Source organism: Amborella trichopoda, chromosome 5 (genome assembly GCF_054954075.1).
Source record: "Amborella trichopoda isolate Santa Cruz 75 chromosome 5, AtrichopodaSantaCruz75HAP2 v2.0, whole genome shotgun sequence".
NCBI lineage: Eukaryota > Viridiplantae > Streptophyta > Magnoliopsida > Amborellales > Amborellaceae > Amborella > Amborella trichopoda.
In genome coordinates this window covers 2,951,229-2,974,876 of record NC_142340.1, presented here as the reverse complement: position 1 = coordinate 2,974,876, position 23,648 = coordinate 2,951,229, and the positions used below count along the sequence as shown (strand labels likewise).

The 23,648-nt window shown below is 39.9% G+C and overlaps 1 protein-coding gene across 6 annotated transcripts; it reads right to left on the bottom strand.

Annotated features, from left to right (window-relative positions):
- Nucleotides 1–785: 785 nt before the first annotated feature.
- On the bottom strand, nt 786–21,000 carry EMB2083 (AAA-type ATPase family protein). 6 transcript variants are annotated; one of them, XM_088866853.1, is made up of 13 exons: nt 19,169–21,000; nt 18,879–19,051; nt 17,949–18,050; nt 17,651–17,815; nt 16,097–16,237; nt 15,554–15,712; nt 14,461–14,546; nt 14,253–14,331; nt 13,220–13,342; nt 13,079–13,135; nt 1,895–2,105; nt 1,180–1,297; nt 786–1,102 (listed from the first exon to the last, which is right to left on the bottom strand). In XM_088866853.1, the coding sequence occupies exons 1-12, from the start codon at nt 20,523–20,525 to the stop codon at nt 1,290–1,292; spliced, it is 2,661 nt and encodes an 886-aa protein (XP_088722979.1). In that variant the 5' UTR covers nt 20,526–21,000; the 3' UTR covers nt 786–1,102; nt 1,180–1,289. The 6 variants fall into 6 exon arrangements, with proteins under 6 accessions (XP_088722979.1, XP_006853612.2, XP_088722981.1 ...); XM_006853550.4 differs by having other exon boundaries at nt 786–1,084; XM_088866855.1 differs by lacking the exon at nt 1,895–2,105 and having other exon boundaries at nt 19,169–20,959.
- Between the last annotated feature and the right edge of the window lie 2,648 nt (nt 21,001–23,648).

Genomic DNA, 23,648 nt, shown 5'->3' with positions numbered 1-23,648 from the left:
AACCATCCAATGTTGATATTGGACGGTTGGGGGATTGCAAGGAACTATAGAAAACCAAAGGGCTAGCATGAAATTTTACCCTTTTGATTTCACAAGGTATGGTTTAAGTCACCTCAAGCAAGCATTTATACTTGGTGAATTAATTCCGTCATGCTTGGTCCCAAGCCGATTATACCGGTCCCATAGTCTCGGAAAAAAAAGAAGTTATATATTAAGTAAGCAGCCATTATAAAACTTATAAAACTTTGACACGTCTACTTCATAAAAGCCGACCCCAAATTAAGATTTAACCCGATTTGTGATATTTTTAGACTTTAATTAAGTAGGAAAAAGTTTATATAAAGTTGCAACCTTCAAATGTAGAATTACAGATGCACCTCAAAAATCTATCGAAAAAGATTATTTTAATATTGAAAAGACCTCTAATTGATCATCTCGATATTGAGATATATGAATTTGAAAAAAAAAGATTTTGCGTCTTAAAAATAATACATCTTGCAACACATTATCTAGACCGTCCATTTTTTTTTTCATATGTTTATAAATCTACTTGATTTTAACCATTTTTAGATTTTAAAATTTTATAGTAAGATATGTAAATAGATTTTAAGATAATCTTAATAATTTTGTACACGAAAATTACATGTCATGATAAAATTTGGAGGTGCACGGTAATTGGATTGTTTAAGGTTGCAACCTTATAGATACCACACCCATTATCAAATTGCTACTAAAAACTACAAAAACTAACAAAGAGCACAATAAAACAATAAAAAGGAAAGATATTTTAATAAATGCATAAGATTAAGATTTTATTTGCGAGAAAGCAGCTTGGAAAGGTATCACCTTTTGGTAGCAGTCCCTCATTGTATTTTATTTACTGTTCAATGCTACAGATAGAAAACTCCACTCTCACTTGCACAGATTAAAATACAAGTTGGAGAAAAAATTTTAACATTCTTTTGGAACAATTCAAATATCCAAGCTCACAGGATATTTTTCCGCTGTAAAGAATAGAACTCCCAGCACCAGTTAGGAACAAAATTTCGCCTGATCAAAGCTCTAATCAGCATCCCATGGGTGACTGCAAGGACAAGAAAAACTGCAAAATCAATTTCGGTGTGTGTGTGTGTGTGAGAGAGAGAGAGAGAGAGAGAGAGAGAGGGAGAGATATCTTACATAGCTAAAGCTCACAGTGGCACAAGATGGATGGCCCGAACTCGAGTGTATCAGATATCGAACAAAAGTACCAGCAAAGAAACCCTTACCGGACTGCTTTACATGTTCCCTTATACAGCTGTAGAAACATTTAAAGTTTTCCCTTATACTTGGAATAAAGATTACATAACAAGAAAGCGCTCACTAATAAATAAACAAATAAAGATACAATCTCACTAACTGCCATCCTTCTCAAATTCAAAAAGAAAAATAAAAAAGAACGCGAAATTGATTTTATATCTGTCCACTTATATTTCTTTCTGGGGAAGCACTTAATTGATTTCGGCCACTTATTTCCTCTAGAATCTATCTTTAGGGTTCTGAGTGCCTACGTTTTATGCTTCTCTCATAATATAAGAAATGACAAGGTGACGCTGACTATTTCCAGATGCACAAGGTAAAGGTGAATTTTGCAGAAATAACATATATAATGATTAATAATAAGAAACTCTACATACGAGAGATTGATAAACATGAACAAATTAGCTGAGATATCATCATACATTTATACATGATATCGTCATATCATGTTGTCTAATTTGATTCTTGATCTTGTATTTAGTTATCCAATCCATCACATTGGCTTGCCTTTTTCGCATTGAAAGTGTTCATACTTTCTACTTCTCTTTAATTGTTTATTATGGGCTTAGCTCACTATTTTGATCAGATGTTATACCAGTACTAGCTGCTTCTGTTTTGACCATCATCATTTCTCGGAATTCTGCGAGTTTGGCATTTCTTATTTCGATTATCTGAGACTTTGAAGGCTCTATGGCTCTGCTTCTGTTGGCTTCAACCAAACGAAGGAACTCTTGCTTACTCAAGCTTTTCTTTCGGACTAATTCATCAACCACGATATCCACGAGCCCCCAATTTTTCTGCAAAATCTGAAAAAGCAAAACAAATGTTAGTAACATTTAACGAATGTCTGTCATCCATCATCAAAATTTTATCGAATGCCTCCAGAATCTTTCTTTTTTGATGAATATCATGCTTGTAAATAGCACAAACACATTGCATTTGTAGAGATACTTGGGATAAGGCTCAGGTGATGATGGTGATTTTTTTATTTTTTTTTTAAAGTGTTAATAGTTGGAGGTCACCCCATAGGCTTCTTGCGCTGTCAGAGTGGATAATTAGGTGAGCATTGGTTTCTTCCTCTGCTGTGCATATGTTGCATCATTTGGTATCCGCAGTCCTCTTCTTTGAATCTGATCGACTTTAAGGGCCCTCTCGGATATGGCTATCCAGATGAATACTTGGACTTTGGGAGGGACAAGAGTCAACCAGTCTCTGGCAGCGATGGAAGGGGGCGTGGTTGGTAAGGTTGGGGGCATTTGAAGTTTGCAGTAGGAGGAGGATAGCGAGGAGACCCCTGAGGGGGCAGGAGACCAAACGATCTTATCGGCACCTAGGGTTGGGAGGGAAGCCGACTGTAGAAGGGAGGACATGGCCAGGAAGTCTGGCACCTCGTAGTCCACCAGGGGCCTCCTAAAGTTGGGATTCCAAATCCTAACAGTGCCCAGTGTTTTTTAAGTCATCGGCCACTGTCGCCTGGGGGTCTCTAGCAAGGAGGAACAAACTGGGGAAACGTTCCCTCAATGGGGAGTGGCCAATCCAACGGTCAAACAGAAATGGATTATGCTACCAAGCTGAGGTCAGAAGCGAATGTGGTCTTTGAAGAGGTTGTGGCTGTGTAGCAGAGATCTCCACAATCTAGATGAATTGCTGGTGGCTCTGCAAATAGGAAGCCAGGCAGAATACAGACAACAGTATGTGTACTGTAGGACTTCTTGTCAGAGGTGGTTTTCTTAGGTGGCAAAGTGCACCAACATTTGCCTTGACGAGCTAAGTTGTTAGTTTTTAGGTTGCGGATACCTAGTTTCCCTTGGGACTTAGGTAAACAACCTTGGCCAAGAGATCAAGTGGTACTTTCTGCCCCCCTCTCCCAACCAGAGAAAGCTTCTCATAAGTTGTTCTAGGCAGACAGTGACGGAGGAAGGCATATGTTGCTCTAAGTTGTTCTAGGCAGACAGTGACGGAGGAAGGCATATGTTGCTCTAAGTTGTTCTAGGCAGACAGTGACGGAAGAAGGCATATGGAAGAGCAACATCTAGAAAATGGGTATTTTGGAGTGACCTTGATGAGGGTCATATGATCCGTGGAAGAAAGAAACCTACTCTTCCATCCTGCAAGCCTCTGATCGAATTTGTGGATGATATGGCTCCATTGGCGTTGTTCAGGCTTGCCAACGCACGACGGCAGACCCAATTTTGAAGATGGCAAGTCCACTTTGCGACTCCATCGATCCGCGAGACTGATGACTTGGGGTCTCAACAGACATTCCAATCATCTTGGATTTAGCCATGTTCACTCTGAATCAGACAGCCATTTAGAAGCATTTGAGGAACAGGAGTAACGAGTCAACCTGTTGGGTGGGGGCATCATAGAAGAGGAGGGTGTCATCGGCATAAATGAGATGCATGATCTCTCAGCCATGGCTCCTGGTTTTGAAACCTTTTAGGAGGGTGTCTTGATACTTCCCAGAGCTGTATCTGCTGAAGACTTCAGTGACAATGGCAAACAAGAATGGTGCAAGAGGGTAACCTTGCCTAAGGCCTCTAGATGAGGGGAAGAAACATTAGGGGAAGCCATTGATAAGTACGGAGAAGAAAGGGTTGAAGATGCAACCGCGGATCCATAACCTCCAGCGATGCCTGAAACCCATCCTCCAAAGGGTATTGTCTAGGATGGCCCAGTCGACGTGGTCATAGGTTTTCTCCCAATCCAGTTTGATGACCACGCCTGGGACCTTGGCTAGGTTTCTAGAGCGAATGCATTTGTGAGTGACTAAGGCTTTGTTGAGGATCTGGCCCTCCTTGAAGAAGGTCCCTTGATTCGAGGAGATAACCCACCTGAGGACCTCTCTCAGCCTAGAGGCAAGTACCTTGGAGAGGATCTTGTAAAAGCTATTGATCAAACTAATAGGCCTTAAGTCTTTAATCTCTCCTGCCCCGTCAACTTTGGAAATTAAAACAATCAAAGTTGCATTCATGGCTTTGTGAATGATGCCTCTCGCGTGAAATTCCTCAAAGAAGGTAAGCAGGTCGGATTGAAGGGAGTTCCAAAAAAATTTTAAAAGCGCCACTGGATATCCATCTGGTCCAGGGGAGCGGTTGTGACTCAAGGATCTCCTCTTTTGCAAAAAGGCGTTCAAGCCAGGCCGCCTTGTCAGGTGGAACAGTTTGGAAGGACAAATTGGCCATCCTCAATCTGGGGCCTGAAGGGGTCGTAAAGAGGTGCTTGAAGAAGTCGATGATTGCCTTTTTCACCTGAGGAACTTGTTCAAGGACACATTCATCAACTTCAAATTGGGAGATGGTATTGTCACACCTTCTGCAATTGACAATTTTGTGAAAAAAGGATGTGTTGACGTCGGCATAATTGAGGAATTTTACCCTGGAAGGTTGGGACTATTAGATCGCTTGCGAAGGAGAAGCTGGTAACTGCACTTGGTTTGTGGTTTTTGGTTTCTTTCGTCAGGGGTCAAGACTAGGCGTCCTTCGGTGGCATACCAGTGCTGGAGGGAATGGAGCAGAGCTTCTTTCTGCGCACGGAAGCTTCATGGAAGTCGGCGGCTCTAATCCTTTAAAGCAACTTTAAGAAGTTGCAATTCCATTGTTGGCGGAAACCCACCCAGTCATGGACCTGGATCGAAAAGGACTTCGGCTCCAGTCCTTTAAGGCAACTTTAAGAAGTTGCAGTTTCCATTGTAGGCAGAAACCTGCCCAGCAATGGACCTGGATTGAAAAGGATTTCAGCCAGGACGGGATAAGGGACATGAAGTTAGGCTCTCCTCGAGCCAGGCCAATTCAAAACAGAAGGGTTTTGGTCCTCTGGTGGCTGGCAATGTGTCCAAGAGAATGGGTCAGAGGGTTTGGTGAGAGCAGTGGCATGGGTGCCAGGGAACGCAAAGTCCCAAGCGAGGGAAGTGAAATGGGTCAAAAGTGGGTTTAGGAAGGGCAATGGCATGGGTGCCAGGGAGCGCATTGTCCCAAGCGAGGGAAAGGAGGAATCTATCTAGTTTGAATAGGGACAGGTTGGAAGAAAGGGTGAACGGCACCAAGTGAACTGAGCACCGTGGAGAAGTATGTCGAGGAGATGATTTCTGGAGATAAGGTCCGATTAAGACAAGCATAGACTAGGATATCCTACGTTAAAGTCGCCATCAATGCACCAAGTCTGAGAGGTCCGAGAAGCAACCAGATAGAGTAGTAGCTGAGTGTTGCAAACCTAGTAGCTTGAGCTAGGGTTTTTTTTTTTTTTTTTGAGAATGTTAACCTTAAATTGATCAGAAAGATGGGCAATCCACAACATGGATGCTCCAAAGTTCAAAGAAATAAAAAAACCTTCTCAAGGAAGTTTACAGCCAAAAAAGAAAAAAGAGAGCCTTTTAAGCGAAGGTTACAGCCAAAATATAGTCCAGCGCCGATATCCAACAAAAAGTAGTAGTTTAGGACCCAGCCGAGGTCGCTGCTTCTTAGCTAGGGTGTCTGCTGCCTGGTTACCTTCCCTCGCTTCCAAAAGACGAGCGTATCCCTGCAAAGGTGGTTAATTTCGTCAAAAAGAAGAGCCAACTGCCACGGTTGAAGAGTAGAGGTAGAAGCCCAAGTGATGATATTCTTGGAATCACCCTCTATAGTGAGAGATTCGATTTCAAGAGGTATTGCGAGTTTGAGTCCTTCCAGCAAGGCAATGACCTCAGCTTCACTGGAGTCAATATGGCCTATAAGCTTGGTTAAGGAGGCCACAGTGGTGCTGTTGTGATCTCTGAGTATCGCACCAGCACCCGAGGGCCCTGGGTTACCCAAAGAACAACCATCGAAGTTAAGCTTGAAAGTGCCCTGCGCAGGAGGTCTCCCTAGCACAGCCCTGGAAAGGCGTTTGCTATTGTGTAGGAGGGCAGCCTCCCAATTTTGGACAAAGGCCATAGTAGGCATACCTTTGAAGTATCTACGATTGGTCGCCCAAAAGATCAGCATGGACTTGAGTTTGACGAAGGTGTTGTACCAAGAAGAATGCTCTCCCCAGAAAATGCTATTGTTCCGTTCTATCCAAATGGCACCGGCCACCGCCAATTTCCACATAACATGCCAGCCTTTGGCCCATGAGGCTGGACAGTAGAGATAATGTTAGGGACAGTAGCCGGTAGCACCCATTGGACTTTGAAGAGACAAAGGATTTCCCCCATTTAAAGGCGAATGGACAATAGGAATAAGTGGGTATTTGTTTCCTCATCCACTATACACAAAACACAACGGTTGGGAATGGGAATACCGCTTCTTTGCAACTGGTCTACAGTAAGAACCCTCATTGAAAGAGCAATCCACATGAAAATCTTCAACTTTGGAGGTGTAAAAGAAGACCATACCTGTGCCACAATAGAAGTAGGGGTGAGAGGGTAGGAGGCTGTGTCAACTTTTGGAAGAACGAAGCCACCGAAAAAATCCTCGAGGCCACTGCCGTCCAAGTAATGCGGTCTTCACTGTGAAGGGCTAGGAAACACCCTTGTAGTTCGGCAGAAAGAATCACAAACTGTGAAAGTCCACCATCATTTATGGGGCATCTGAAAATAGGATTCCAAGATCTTCTAGACACCGTGATCATCATTTCCTCGGCCATCGGAGAATCTTGAAAACAGGCCAGCGAGTAAAGAGCTGGGAATCTCTCCGGAGATTGACCATGCCACAGATCCTTCCAAAACAAAATGCGTGTCCCAAATCCCCAAGGATCTGCTATGAATGTGGCAAGAAGGTAACCTAGGGGAGGGTGGCAGGCGATATTTGTGTCTTAGGATGTCGGGTCACAAGTGGCCGCTAAGAGTGAGCAGCCTTCAGCACCACTTGCCTAAAAGTGCCAGGTTATGCTTCCTCAGACTTATGATCCCGAGGCCTCCCCACCTTTTCGGCTGACAGAGCTTCTCCCATTGGATGAGGTGGAACTTATGATTTTCTGCATCCCTTGACCAAAAGAACCTTCACATAATCTATTCGAGGGAACAAATGGAAATTGGCATATGGAAGATAGACATGTACCAAACCGGGATGGTCGCCAGAGTGACCTTGATTAAAGTGAGTCTACCCCCTGGTGATAAGAAGCGGCCCTTCCAACCTACTAGTTTGTAGTCTACTTTGTCAACTATGTGGGACCAGTTTCGCTTCTTGGGTTTGCCGATACAAAGCGGTAAACCAAGGTAATTGGAGGGAAAGTTCTCTACCCCACACCCCCAGCTATTTGCAAAGAACTTGAGGGTAGGAAAATCCATTGCTACCCCCATCATTTTAGATTTATTGAAGTTCACCTTGAATCCGTGGCGAATTCAAAGCATCTAAGGAACCTATTCCGAGATGCCATTGCAGAAGACCAAGGTGTCATCCATGTATTAGAGATGTGTCACAGTTGTGCCAAAAGAGAAACCTTGCATGAGGCCGGTATTGAACACCCTGGAAATGGATAGGCTAAACACTTCTGTCGAAATGGCGAATAAGATGGGGGAGAGAGGGTCTCCTTGCCTAGGCCCCCTAGTAGAGGGGAAAAAGCCTTTCGGGGATTCGTTGACAAGGATGGAGAAAAAAGGTTGAAAGTAGTTGATTTTTTGGCGACCCAATAGACGAAGTTTGCACCGACATCGTTTGATTTTGATATTTTTAAAGTATTATCATATTTGAAAGAGGGTTTTGATTGTATTTTACTACAACGTTTTATGATGCGAATCATGTGTTTTTTCTTTTACCTTTTTTTTTCTTTTACGATATATTTACATGTTTGGTTGATGACCTGATGTATTTGTTTTTTTTATTTTGCCTTGTTGACTTGGTGTAATTGTTTCTAGTCTAGACTTCTAGTTTCCTACAATGATATTTGGGATTTCAAGTATTTTAATATCTTACAAGTTACAATCTCTTTGAGACTTTTATCCGTAAATCTATTATGTGATTGTACTATTACATTTTCGACTATTTCATGAGGAGTTTGGGGCTCTAAAATTGCCCTAAAAACTCCCAAAGACTTAAAACCATGCCCTAAGAACTCCCCTGTTTTTTTTTTGGGGGGCGGGGGGGGCTACAATTTTGGTGAAGGCACCTCGTCTCTGGCAGGTACCTAGGCAGCCAAGCACCCAAAATGCCTAGGCACTCGAATCTGCATTTTTTAACACTGGCACTACTATATACTATCTACCAAATTCATTTGGAAGCCGAAGCCTATGTGACTCACGGAATCTCCTGAAGCACGCAGACAAAGATTTCAAGTAGTCTTCACTGGCTTGAAAGCCTACGTGCGCTAGTGCGCACTACGTTTTCTTTGCAGCTAGCGCGCCCTGTAGTTTTCTTCATGCTGTTTTCTTCGCACACTTCTAATAAGAGTCATAGGAATAGTCTGCAAAACTAGTGATACATCTTTCATTTCTTTTTTTCTTCTTTCAAGCTCTTCTTAGAAAGTACTCACTGAGTTACTTACGGAACAGAATCCTTCAAGCCGAAAGCGAAAGCCTATGTGACTGAACAACTCAGTTGAGAGCTCCATGACCGGTTCAAGTTCAGGTCCACCAATGATTGATTGGCCATTCCACACATAGTGATTAGATACAAAGGTTCTCCACTCAAAATAAAAACATGGTTGAAGTTGAATTCCAACATCATAAATCACATAAGCACCCATACGATGGCCAGCTTCTATATTGAACTCAATAGCAAAATACTCATAGGAAAATATCACCAAACCCTTGGGGCGCACCTCACATGATACTCCATATTCACGTAAAACTCCAAAAAGAAGAACATCGTCATCATTACCTCCGTCAACACCATTCCCCTCACTACTTTCTCTGGGGACTAAAAACCAATTACCTCCAATATTTTGGTAACAACTCCTTGACATTCACCATGTCCAATGGTAGGATCTTCTTCTTGATCCTCTTTATGGATTGGATAACCATTAAAACTATGATCATCCGCTTCTTCCGTAACACCCAAATCTTCATCTAGGTACTTGTCAAATATTGCCAGTGAGTCCCAGTCCACAACATGCTGATCTTGAGAACTATTTGATGAGAACAAAGTTTCTCCATGCTTTTCCTCGGATAGACTTCCATAACATTCTAAGATCTCAACCTTGAAGCCGATTTCCCACCACCTCCTATTATCCATATCCATATGATCAGCTACCTCTCTGCTTGGAGCTTGATCATGGAAGGGATTTATAGACTCCTCATCTGCCTCGATCTCATCCTCTTGAGATGGGGCTTCCATCAGTGCCAAACGCAAAGCTAGGGTTTCAACCAATCTCCTCAAGTCTACAATCCCTTCTCGTGATTAGCATCAATGGCTTCTACGGTTGCCGCTTTTCCTCCTCTTCCTCTACATGGAGGCATTTTGTTGATCTAGGGCACAAAAATTGACCCTATAGTATCATGCTACAGTAACTTACTACAATATTGTGATACAGTAACATGTTAAAATACCGTCCTTACTGATCTTCAGGTTGTGATACCAACCTGATGCAAACCTAGTAGCTTGAGCTAGGGTTTTAGCAAAGAAGAAGATAGGGAAGATCCAAAATTAGAGAAAAATTCAAGAACTAGAGATAAAAGAGGGAGCACTTGCTGCCCTAGTGTCATGATCATCCATTATGCTTGAGTACATCCCTTATATAAGAAAACCCTAAACAAGACTTAATCCTGGCCATCCATCTCATTTAATCATGGCCATTTGCTATAAAAGACTTTAAGTGAATAAAAGGACATAAAGACTCCAGAAATTATTACTTTTGCCCCTATGTGAATAAAATGATTCAAGAAAAAACATAAAAGAATAGACTCAATAACTAATTTTTCCTTCTGCAGTTCCTCTTGTAAACTTTAAGCTTCTCTCTTATCTAGATACTCAAGAGCAGTGTTCTGGGCTAAATCATTGAGTTAGGGCCATAGACAGCCATGAATTTCAAAGATAGTCTGCCAGTGATTTTTGGAGAGGGCGTCGGAGACAAAGTAGTCACCCACATGTGAGATGTTGAGTGCATGGACCCTCCCATGGGCCTCTCTCGTGCTTTTCCTCCTCTCACTTGTAGTTATTGTCCATGTGAAGGGTAAAGTAAGAGGTTGGCCCAGGCTTGACAAGAGCACGTACATTGATAATGTGAGAGAGAAACAAAAGGAAACCATGGTTGTGGCCAAGTGATTGGCCAAGGCTTGTGTTTTATGTATTTTACATATACACTATAAGTTACAAAGGCAACTTTGTCCCACAAAAACTACAAAAGGACTAATCTCTTGGCCAATTCTTCCTTTTGAAGAAGAACATAGACAACATTGATCGATGGTAATTTCTTAGTGGATAATACATGTGTATCAACTATCTCATGATCATATCATTAAAGACCAACTAGGAATTCGAAAATATGCATCTTCCCAACTTGCCTTTCCCCTTCCAAGATTACAGTTCAACACTTACATGGCGAGGGCTTATAAAGCCTTAAGTTCCTTGTACATGCTTTTAAGTGCTCCATAATATTCCGAAAAAGATTGCTCTCATTGAGAGCACAAGGCTATACCTCTAAAAGCTAGTACATACTAGCAATATTATCTTTTTGACAAAATTTCTCTTTTAAGGTGCCCCAGATCTCCTTGGTTGAATCGAGGCTAATGGTTTCATCTATAAAACTAAGGATCCATGCCATAATAAGTGAATCCAATGCCATTCACTCTACATACTTAGGGTTCGAAGGATACAAGCACTTGGATGGATTTGTCAAAATAGCTGCTGTCATTCAACTTGACAGCACCAATTTGCATGACAATTGTCTCCCTTGAAGGTAGATTTCTTTGATCTGCCATTTAATGGATAAAAGCAACTTCCTAGAAGAGAATCTGATAAATGGAAGCTTTCCCAATTTTAAAGATGCAGTCTTGTATAATCTCTAAACACTTAGGATTAGTCTTGATCATTTCGGCGAGAAAGTTGCAGGCATTTGATCATCGTGAAAAAGGGTGCAAACCCTAGGGATTGTTCCAAACTTCGATCTAGGGATATAAAAAAGATGGATGCAAATGTTGATCACTATAGGCATTGCTTAATGCTTTGATACAATGCAAAGTTTGTGCCTAGATCTCTGGAGAGAAGGGAAACAGTAACAACAAGTTAGCAGAGGAAAAACACGAGAGAAAGGGAGAGGGAGAGAAGGCATGTGGAAAGGGGGGGGAGGTGAAACCCCAGATTTTGGACTTTTGAAGGGCATTTCGTTGCCCTAAATAAAAGAGATGAAGAAATAACTCACAATAGTGGCCCACTAAATGCAACCCACTAGGTCAATCAGCCGAATAAACACCCAGCACAACAATTGCCGAAATACCACAAGAATTACCAGAACTGAGTACAATCGGTGAAAACTGCCTCAGATTGGGGCCCAAAATCCATAGATACCTCTAAGATGATGATAGGAAGCCCTCGGCTAAAAATGAAGAAAAACCAAGCTAGTTGTATGATCAAGCTGGCAATTAGACGACCCAGAAAAAAGCACGATCAAACTTGCTCTAAACTGCAATTTGAGGGTTTTGAACTTTAATCTAAGGTACCTCGAGACTACCCTCCAAGAATCAAGCCAAGTCGATGACACGTGACCACGATCCGGCTCCATAAAGTTGAAAGTGCAAAGTGGGTGCCCAAATCGGCGCTCAATTTACAAAGGAGCTCTATGAAACCCATGGCCAAATGGTCTGAAATTTTTATGTTAGAAAGAAACTTTGTCAAAAGGTTTAAATCCCAAATTTAAGCTCAATCGGAGGTCGGATAACTCATATATGGCCTTTCAGATCTCTTTCTCTAGGGTCTGAGTGGGTGTTCCCCCCCTAAACGACCCAAGTTCACAAAAGAGCCCCAAGAAATCCATAGCTGAATTAGCCAAAACTTGTATGAACGAATATCAAAATTTGGAAACAATTTTGGCTAATTCGGCTATTGATTATCAGAATCAAAGCAAGGAAAGAATATCAAAATTTGGAAACAGATTCGAATTGGATCGATCTCGCTCTATCGGATCATCCGGGATTTTGAATCGAACGCATGATATTCTTCTCGCTTAAGAACGAGCAAGGTAGGCTGAATTCTCCGCAAGAAATCATGTCAAATCCTCGATCGAATCTGCCATCCGATCATACACAGTGGGTGGGCTTGCCCTGGTATCATATACACTTGGTGGTCTAAGAGGGTCCGCTAAACCGATCCAGGAAACTCATGAACCCATTCCTTTGAAAGTGTGTTTTCGTGCTTAGTGAATCGAATGGTTGCTTGCTTCTTGTAAGCATCTCTTGTTTCCTTGCCTTCTAATTTCGTAGTAACAACACAAGCGCACACACACACATGGAGTGAAAAGAGGCGAACAGTGACCTTAGATCCCCCCCCCCCCCCTCCTCCCCTCCCTTTTCGAATATTTCATTTGCTTTACTTTCATTTTCCCACCATTCCCAAATATATTGACAATGTCAAAAAAATGTGTCAACTCCATCACTGTAGAGAGGCACATTGAGAGTTGCTATCTGTAAGGTGCAGAAATATATCATCCATTCTGGTCTGTATGTGTCCATCACAGCAAAAGCTACCATAGTGCAACATTTTGTCCAATTGAAATTGCATCAAACAAACATGGCTCCCAAAAGCATTTTTAATGTAGGCATTATCTATATAACTTTGATTGTTACCTTTCTTGCAAAAAAAAAGAAAAGAAAAAAGAAAAAGAAAAACATACATGCACAAAGTAAGAGAGAGTAGATTATTGTAAACAGGAATCACCCAGTAGACAAGTATACCTCTTTTGCTCGCTGATAACACATGTCAAGAACCCGCATTGCCTCTTCATCTATTTCCTAAATATGGAGAGTAATATAGATAAAATTCTTGTAAGTTTGAGTCCAAATATCTACATTCAATGAGTAACAAAGAACCCTTACATTGAGACGATCTGCTGCCCAAAAGTCACATATGCCATGATATTTCTCGGATAGACCACCAAGAACAAAGCTTCGTGCAGCTGACCTTGCGTTATCAGCTGTCTCAGCCCAAATTGTGCTCAACTGTGCATTTATCATAGCAAGTTACTAGTCTAAAAATATTAAAAATAGCACCGATAAACAGAACTAGATTTCAAACTATCGACTACTTACGAAATTTAACCATTCATATTCATGATTGATTTCATATTTTAGTTCCTTTTTTAGTGGATTCATGTTACATCTTGGTCACTAGAGGCATTACAGGAACAGGAGCAAGGAAGGGTGGAGACAATTTTCCAATAGAAATCATCCAGAAATCTTAAGTAATTCACTGTACTTCATTTGAATCAGAAAGTGAATGTACAAGTACGGTTACAAAAACGAATTCCTCCCCGTGAACTAAATCCTCCTATAACAGTCCTATACAAAATTGGAGTAAGGTTTGATCAATCTGCAAATTATAATATCTACTTTAAGAGAGTCTTTCAATACATCCATCTAGCAAAACAATCTACCACCTAATTGACTCCCTCCATAAGTGGTGGAAGGTACTCATAAGTTACCACACAAAAAAATTCACCTATGAATCATCATGGGAGTATTAGTTTTGGGAGTCAGATAGTACCCAAGCACAAGGTTCGTGCAACTAAGGGCAACAACTCTCCCATTAGGGAATACAAAAATGAACAAGAGACAATGGATGCCGCTTGTAGTTACATGAAAGCTGCTGTAAGAATAAGTGGAAATCACATCCACTGATTTGTTATATGCAATAGCAGAATTGAAATAGAAATCTAGCTCAGACTAAGTGATAAACTTCTCATTTCCAACTGACCCTCAGACAGTTACAATGAAAGCCTCTATAATTATTTGATCCCAGATCAGATATCTACCTTTTTCTTATTGCAAATCATGGAAAAATGGACGTAAAATACTACTGTGTTGCCCATAAGAGAATTATAAAAATGGGAAAAAGTAAAGAATATATTACCTGATCCTCACCGAACCAAAGTTCATCTGCTGCACGTGGGGCTAACTGCAGTGTAATATGGTCCAGGAGAGACTGACGACTGCCCGTAAACAACACAAATTCAGATTCAGATGATGGGATTCTACCTTACATTTATTTGAGAAAAGCAAGTGAATTGGGATAAAAATAAATGACACTAATGCACAATGAGATATTATCCCAAACAAACCTGAGCATCCCTTCTTTAAATTTCACATGATCCATTTTAACTCGAACATAACCTAGTTCTCTGCCTGCTCTGGGAGAAATGGTGACCTACTCAACAAAGTTAAGATATCAACAAACTGATCAAGAGTAAGAATCACACATCCTTAGAATACTTAACACCACACAAACTTAAAAACATACATAGAGCAAAGCTTTTTTTGTTGTGTGTGTGTGTGTGGTTGTTTTTATTTTTATTTTTATTTTTTGGTTTTTTTTTTGAGGGGGGAGTTGAGTGATAATAATCATAAATTATCCAGAGGTGCAGGTTATGATCAATTCAGAACGACTCTTGGGAGACTCCTGAAGTCTCCATATAGGGAAAATTTCCTATAGCCCAGGTTCTATTTATAGCCTTTCTTACACAGGCAGTCGTATACTTGAATAACACTATCCAATTTCAGAGTGGACATTCACCCTACCATCGCCAAGAGATGGTAGATTATGGTCTAATTCATTCCTAATTCTTTTCTAGGGCGGACCTTTATGATAGGTTTCCCTGGAATCTGTAACTTTCTCCATGGCATGTACATGAAAGTATTGAAACAAGTTTAATTGACACCGTTCCAGTCTAAAATGTCATTTCATTACATGGACAGGACAGGAAGACAAAGTGAAAGAAATCACAAGAAACGTTTGGGGTAAACATCGCCCCAGGATTGGAAGTATCAGATGGAATGATGTGAGTAGAGGTAGCATTGATCCCTTCTATCAAAAGATTTGATAGCCTTTCCAAGCATGGAGTAACTCAAGCATTAGAAACACGTGTTTCATCCAGTAGAATAACAGATCAAAAAACAGGATAATAATAGGTCTCTAAAACATCCTATAGATTTAAACCACTTAAAAGTCTAGTACCTGGGGCAATGTTTTCCATGAAATGATTAAAAACCAAAGATCTTGCTTGAACTAAAATTTTTGGTTCTCTTTCAAATATAAGAAGCCAAGGTTTGAGACTTCACATGAACAAAACCACAGATATATTGACAATTTGTGAACACAACATGAACCTAACTGCTTAACAAAAAGGGACATGGTGACTAAAGAGAGAGCATTACAAATTCAATGTTCTTCATGTCGGGAAAATTCACAGCTACAACAGCCATGGCAGCTTCATTGAGAGCAAGTTGCTTCCACATTTCTGGGCTCCTCTCCTTCTTATCAAGCATTCCTCTCTCTTCAATCTGTGCAGCCTGCAGTAAGTCATCCGTTGTAATCTGCACAAGTACAAATAAATTGTTAAGGCAATCTCCATAACCAAATAAGATACAATAATGAGATATTCATTTGCTCCATAAGTGCTAATGCTACACATTTATTTTCTCATCCATCAGGGTGAACTTCAAGCCCCCTGCAGGATTCCTGGGTAAAGTGCATGGCTTTGAAAAAGCACAGAAACAAATGGCATACAAAAAAAAAAAAAAGAGAAAACAAAAACCAAATATCAAAAAGTTGCACATTCAAATGAAAATGCATCAACCCCACAAGTTCCTAGAAGATAGAAAATGGATTCGAAACACATTATACCACATGTGCCACTCTTATGTTATACGAAAAATCACGGAAAGAAACAAAGTTACTTATAACATCCAGTGGCTTACCTCACTTCTTCCATCACGCAACATATTGATGGCTGAAATTTCAACAATATTGGCCAGCTGAGCCCCAACCATTCCCTCAGTCATAGTAGCAACAGCCATGTAGTCTACATCATCAGCCATTGGTTTCTTCTGAGCATGTACCTGTAGGCACAAACTAATTCAAAACTACCCCTTGTTCTTTTTTTCTTTCTTTATTTATTTTTTTTTTTTTGAAAGTTACAACCTCAGAACTTCCACCAACATGAAATAAGAGGACTCTCAAGAAATACAAAGAGGTAAAGGAAAATCAACAATAAAAGTCAATTATAAAAAATCCTAAATATCTAGTAGGTGAAAAAGCAAACTGGAAGCACAAAAACAGTGAGAGGATAAGAGTGGAAGTGGAGCAAAGCATCTAACATATGCAACTGAGATTATTCAACACACTTGAGTGGCATTAAGCATGTATACAATCTAAGAATGTAAAAATATATTACACTCCACTTAGGGAAGACCATACTTCATTAGGTCATCACCATTTGCTAAAATGATGAACGGACAGATGGTGACGGCAAGAGGGTGGAATCAACCAGAACAGGAAATGACTCCAATAGTGGGTCCTGCTTTCTTTCCATCATCTTTCACCATTTCAGTGGACAATGCTGATTCATTGAACTACGGCTTTTTTACAGCCTATTGGGTTACACAATCCCATCCAAAAAGATATGGGAACAAGAGCACTTTATGTTTACCTAATTAATTCAGGTAATTATGAGACACAGCGAAGGTGAAATGTACAATATAATGAAATCTTAACCATTTACTGCAAAATTCAAAAAACAACTTGCGTCGAACAGACATGAAGGAGCAAATAATACAATTGAAGGCCATGACATTAACAACCCAATTGACAGTACCTTTTAAGTTGTATGGACATAAATCGTTTCATATGATGTAATTAAGTTGCTTATCATTCAAGAGAAAGCAAATATAGCACATTTAACTTGGAACTTTAAGAAAACAAGAGTAATCCCCCATCAAATAGTATGCAAATGCATACAGCATTCAACTTTCAACCTATTTGGAAGTAGGAAGAATATGTCACATTTTCTAGCATAGTAATTCTCAATCTTAAAGGATTGGATCTTTCGTCGGCCTCTCAAGCACAAACTCCAGACATCAAGAATTAATTACAGTGCTTCTATATTTATTCTTGTGTAGGGTCAGCCATGGGTCTCAAACCTGGATGTAATCATGAATGCCGAAACCATTCAAGTCAGTTCCGGAATCCCAATGATGATGCATGGAATGATCATGACAATAGGTTCTTTGAACATATGTATATTATAAAAAAAGAATGTACATTACAGAAAAAAGGAATGTAGCATGCAAAGGAAAATATGGAAGACAGAATTTCTAGTCGTCGTGATCTCCAAAAGAAAAGAAAAAAGATAACCCAATTAGTTTTATCCAGAACGAGGAATGACAGTAGTACCTTATCATCTTATAGCAAGTAATATGTAGCTAGTCATACTTATCACATGACGATAAAGGATGAAACAAGTATCATCCTACCTTCAAAATCTCAACTCGGCCTGTCACGCTAGGTTTAGGTATATAAATTTTCCGATCAAAACGTCCAGGTCTAACAAGAGCCGGGTCAAGAATATCTGGTCTATTTGTGGCAGCGATAGTGATCACATTGCCTCTTCCTTCAAATCCATCCAAACATACAAGGAGCTAAAATCACAATGGTAAGCACACATAAAATATCAATAAGAAATAGATGTCAAGTTTTCTCTTCTTTTGATTATTTTACTTTACATAAAAGAAGAATGTCAAGTACAGCTCTTATTTGATAAGGCTTCTCAACCTGATTGAGAGTAGCATCTCGTTCCTGTCCACCAGAACCCTTAATAAGCCCACGCTCTCTCCCAACTGCATCCAGCTCATCGATGAAGACAACAGAAGGTGCCTATGAAAACAGCATATCAATAATATATACTGAAACAATGTCAATGCCAACAATGGAACTATGAACTGTAATTGCCTTCCAGAAGAAACCCAACTGTGACACTCCACAATAGAAGACATACAATTAAACTTCCTTGAAATCAAAGTATTATTCAACTTGCGTAGTCATCACTACTAATAAAAAATAAAAAATTCTTCAGTTACCAAGTAATGAATACCTTGTGATTCAGGCATCTTAAACATCCCACAAAGCATTATAGAGGAAATAATCGATTACTTTACAGTTCAAGCTTCAATACAAATTTTTGATTAAATGTTCAAGAAATAATGGATTACTTTACAGTTCAAGCTTCAATACAAATTTTTTATTAAATGTTCAATTCAAACTTCAAACGTTAACAGCTATTATCATTATGTAACCCCTTTCTTTGGAGCAGTATGGAATGCATTATTTTGGAATCAATATTTCAACTATGATGAAATTCACACTGCTCACTGCTAATTGATGGCTTGCTTTGTTATGCTCAGCTCTAATTATTATCACTATCACTGGTCATCAGCAGTATAAATCTTAGAGCCATAACTGACCTATTTCTCCTTATTCATATAAATACCATAAAAGTAGCAAGCAGCTATAAACGAATCGGTTCAATATTTCCTAATGGACACTAGTGCAGTACAACGGTTATCAATTTCTAAATTACGACAGCAGTGCAAAATTATACTGATTATGACTACAGACTGGAGCATCATAACATGAAAGAGGATTGTAAAATGTGCAATCTAAAAATAAAAGCATTTAAACAATGTAAAACTCAGGAAGCCTTACATTCTCTCTTGCTTCTTGATAAAGTGCTCGCACACGTGAAGCACCAACACCAACATAGATCTCAACAAACTGAGAAGCAGATATTGAGAAAAAGTTCACACCTGCCTCACCAGCTACAGCTTTTGCTAATAGTGTCTTTCCTACTCCAGGTGGTCCAGAAAGAAGTATCCCACCTAAATCGTCGAAATGTCATATAATGACATTGCCCAATAGATATTTTCTCATGCGAATGCCATATGATTGAGAAAAAAAAAACAAATAAAGCTATTTCAAAAGGGTAAGATCTCCACCTGGTATCCTCACTCCTCTTCTGCGATAAATTTCACCATGTGTAAAAAATTTCACAATCTCTTCAAGCTCGAGTCGTATCTTACCAAGACCAGCAACATCTGAAAACTTAACATCAGCACCCCTCTCTAAGTACTGGGGTAGCCTCGTACTACGGGCACGCCTAACCTTTGCGCCCGATTTCATGAACTTCATCGCCATTTTGAGATACGGGTTTTTCTCACCCTCCCCTTCATTCTCATCATCATCATCAACATCGATGCTTTCCAATTCCCTTTCTAAAGCCCGCATCTTCTTCCTCTCTTCTGCCTCTGCCTGTTGTATCTTGATCCTGTCCTCATAATCTTTCTGATGCTTTCGATAATTAACAACCACCACTTGATAAAATATATAGAAAAAGAATATCCCAATTACAGTAGTTACACCTGAATTGTGAGCAAGGTTGATCCAAAAAGCATCCATTTGCTGAGAACTACGCCTTGCTTGCTTAAGAGACTGCTCGTGTTTGATTCTCCTCAGTTCTCTCTTTTTTTCCCTCTGCTCAAGCTTCTTCTGTGCTTTAAGAGCTTTTTCCATCCCTTCCGTATCTATCCTAACCCTGGCAAGCTCCTCTTTTCGCCTCCTCTGCAACTCCTTTTGGGCCATTTCAAGCTCCAATACTCGCTTTGATTTGGGTTTGGCCTGAAAGATAGAGAAAAGCCAACGAGGTACCTTTTGTAAGAAACCCAAAAATGGTTTTGGGATTTCAGGCTTTTGCAGCGGTGGGGTGTATGCATTTATGCACATCGAATTCATGTGCAATTCATCCCATGTATCCCAAAACCTTCCATCTCTCTCTACAGTAGGAATGACTGTTCTTAAAACCCTACCATCATTCAATACCACTAAAATAGGTCCGGGCCTTCGCTTTAGAGCTACAGTTGGGAGCTTTATTATGTGTTTAAGTTTGTTTTCTTTCTTTAGAGAGAGAATCTCTGTGTAAGGAATCCTTTCTGTCACACTGGGAAGGCCCTTAGACCATGCTTTGAGTTCTTCAGGTGATAACGTGCCAACTTTTTTTGAAGTTTTTGATTTCTTTTTCTCTTTCTCTACAACTTTTGCCAGTCCATGGGGTTGATGTGCAGAATAGGAGACCACTGTTAAAGTTGCAGATAGTTGAAGCAATTTAACCACGTTTTTCGTTATCTTCTCATCAGTCTCCGATGATATTGCCAAACATAAAACTTGATGGGAAACTAACCTTTTATGGCGGTGTTTCTGGCTCAAATTCCATAATTGCTTGGGCAACAATGAATAATTGGGTAACAATGTGCAACTAGGCAACAATGCAGAACAATGAACCAGAGAGCACACCATCATTGCCCTGATGAAATCTTCTATGAATTTAGGGTAACTAAAAATGCATTGGTGAAATGACTGCGCATTAATCTTTCACCAATTTGCATACCAGTCATGTATGTTCCGGGAAATATTTCAAAGGAAATGCTGCATCATAAAGATTAGTTCGTGAGTCAGCCATGAAGTTGATGTAGAAGCTCTGGTTCGTCAAACCAGGGTTTTACTCGCAGACTGACACCCACAAACTGGGGTTTTCACAAACAGGAACTGGATTCTCAGTAACAAAACGTCAGGTATAGACTGGAATTCTTGAGAATTAGGGTTTTGGAATCAGGACTGACTGGAGCTAGAGAGGAGTGGAGCCTCTGGTTAATTCAGGCGAAGCAGGCGGATACCGTCCCTCTCAGAAACAAGCAAAAATGCAAATTAGGAGAGAGAGAGAGAGAGAGAGAGAGAGAGAAGAGAGAGAGAGAGAAGCATTTAAATGGGGAAAACTGTTTCATGCGGCGGGGACCGCATTTCTACATTTGTGGTCCCCCCGAGATACAAAGGTCCATCTAAAATAAATTGAAACTAATTGTACAAATTTTTTTAATAGAATTATTATTTTTAATTTTAAAATTTTATTTATCTTTTCATATTTACGATCTCCAATTACATATCATTAAAAATTAGGTCCAAAAACCCATCTTAAAAATAGATTTTTAGGAGGTGACTTATTCTAGATGGAGGGGCTTAAACTAGATTGAGAGAGAGAGAGAAACCTTGGCCTAGGGTCCTTCACTTGAGGACATAGAAGTAGTAAGGTGATAAGTGCATGGTGGGGTCCTTGAATGGTAAGGGCGTAGATTTCTAACCTTTCTAAACAAGAGAAATTATGTTAGGTTGGCGACCAACATAAAAATTTTGTTATATCTTTTGGTTAAATATGTGATTGTTGATATAGTTAGATTGTAGAACAAGAATTTGTGGAGCCGACTCTAAATTGGGAATAGAGAATGACGATGACGACAATGATGCGACAAACCGTTGTCCTTAGCATCATGCATACAAGTTAATTAGTGAACTTAGATTGGTTGAGGACTCGAGAAATCTTCCTTGACTTAGCCAACAAGGTTCTCACACAAGCCATATACATTTGTGCTACTTTGCCAAAGTTAACTCTCTCTCTCCTTGTAAGTCAGTTCTCCAAACCAACAATCCTGGGTTGAGGGAGGTGAAGTACCATCAATCTTGACTATGAGAAAATGTTAAAAACTGCGGCATTGGTGTATGGAAAACGTATGGATTAATAGCTGGAGACTTTTGATGCGAGACCTTAAGCGCAATGGTGTAGACAAATGGCTAATGCTAATCCACCCAATATAGCTCTATCTCACACAGGATATAGGTGCGGACCATGGACAAGAGGCGAAGCAACTAGAAGTAGGGAGGCGATTACCGTAAACCAGGACTGACCAAGGAGTAGGTTGTCGTAACTAATTGGGTGGGGTATTGGCTAGCCACTTGGTGTCCTTAAATTGGCCATGCATGCATAAAGGCTGGTCTCCACAACTGTGAAGATAGCCATTTGAATTTTGAATGGTGTAACCGGGCCCTATATAAATCCCATCCCAGACCCTTGGTGGGCATATGTGGCAGTATATTTGTGTAAATGGGCATAGTAAAGTAGAAGTAGATTACGTATTGATTGTGAACTTTCCTATTCGTGTGGATTATGATTCATAGGGGAGGTAATGGGACGGGTGGGCTGGTCTGGCCTTAAAAAACAAGGGCTTGTGCCATAAAATGTGGCCGTAGGGTTTGGACCAGGGTTATGGCGGGCTAGGTCGTGGCCAAGGCCAATATCGGGTTAGCGTGATCCGGCCCAGTCCTGGCCTTATTTCTTTATCTTTTGTTTTGTTTTTCTCTAGTTTTATTTGTCTTAGCCCAACCTAACCAGATAGACCTTGATAGGACCAACCGACCCGAGGTCAGCCTGTAGGGTTAGGTAGTGAGAAATTTGCCCTATGAGAATAGATACCATAGATATCTAAATGGATCAACCTCCGAATTGGTGAGGGATCTGGCCCGTTTCAAAACATGTTTAATTGTCTTGGATTAAAACTTTTTAAAAAATAAAGAGTAAAATTATAGTTTTAAAATATGAAATTTATTAGACAATAATTATAGTGATGACCAATGTCTGGATATGATGGTTGGATGGGCCAAAATGGCCTGACATTGAGTGTCATATGTTTTTTGTCGAATTAGATTTTTGATTTAAACTAGATTAGCTAAGACATTAGCAAAAGGTCAAACTGGTAAAACCCGGTAGTTTAGTGCAATCTTGATAACTAAGCTTAGGAAATAACTTAAGGGAGCAAGAACATAAGGGTTGGGTCCTTCGTTATATAGAGATGGACTTTAGGCTCAAGCCCTCAAAGCTTGATTGCATTTATTTGAATAACTACTAATTTGTTCATTATCATCCTAGCATATTTCCAACTATTTTGTTATTTTTAAAAAGTAATTTTGATAATAAATTATTTGTTGTTTACAAATGTTCGTCATAATGGTCTAAGAAGGGTGAGAACATTAAATTTTCCCTTAAGTCGTCTCAAACCTAGGTCAAGGAGGTGGGTTGTGCTATGTACGTATACAACATAAAACTCTACCACAACTTTTCACAAATCCTAACGATATTGAGATAGATGAATGATGAGATAAGAAGGGATATGATTCAAAATGAATACAATCGAGAGAACTTAAGTGTGGCTCCAATAGTGAGAGAAAATAGACTTAGATGGGATGGGCATGTGTAACGCATACCCAGCATGTAACTGTTGAGACGTGCAAGTTGGCTCCAAATGGAAGGCTCAAAAAAGAAAAAGGGTAGGTCTAAAAGTGTATGATTGGAAGTAGTGAGAAAATATATGTGGATTTATGGTCTCACTGAGGGTATAGCCCTTAATAGAGTAGAACAACGGACTAGAATTCGTGCAACCGATTCTAAATAGTGGGAAAAAGGTTATGATGATGACGATGTTAGTATTAGTCATAAAACCATTTGAAATAAAATTATAAATAGTTTTTCATATGAGTTTATCATTTTTAAAAGTTATTTGACTTTACACGAAGCAATGTGTTGAAGCTCACTTGTTT

Bases quoted from the DNA above. Each gene is read 5' to 3' on its own strand.
- EMB2083 (XM_088866853.1), bottom strand. From the start codon at position 20,525: ATGATGGTGTGCTCTCTGGTTCATTGTTCTGCATTGTTGCCTAGTTGC. The intron at 13,136-13,219 runs GTAAGGGTTCTT...CTCCATATTTAG, and splicing joins GGGCAGCAGATCGTCTCAAT to GAAATAGATGAAGAGGCAAT. The intron at 2,106-13,078 runs GTATACTTGTCT...TTGCTTTTTCAG, and splicing joins GTTATCAGCGAGCAAAAGAG to ATTTTGCAGAAAAATTGGGG.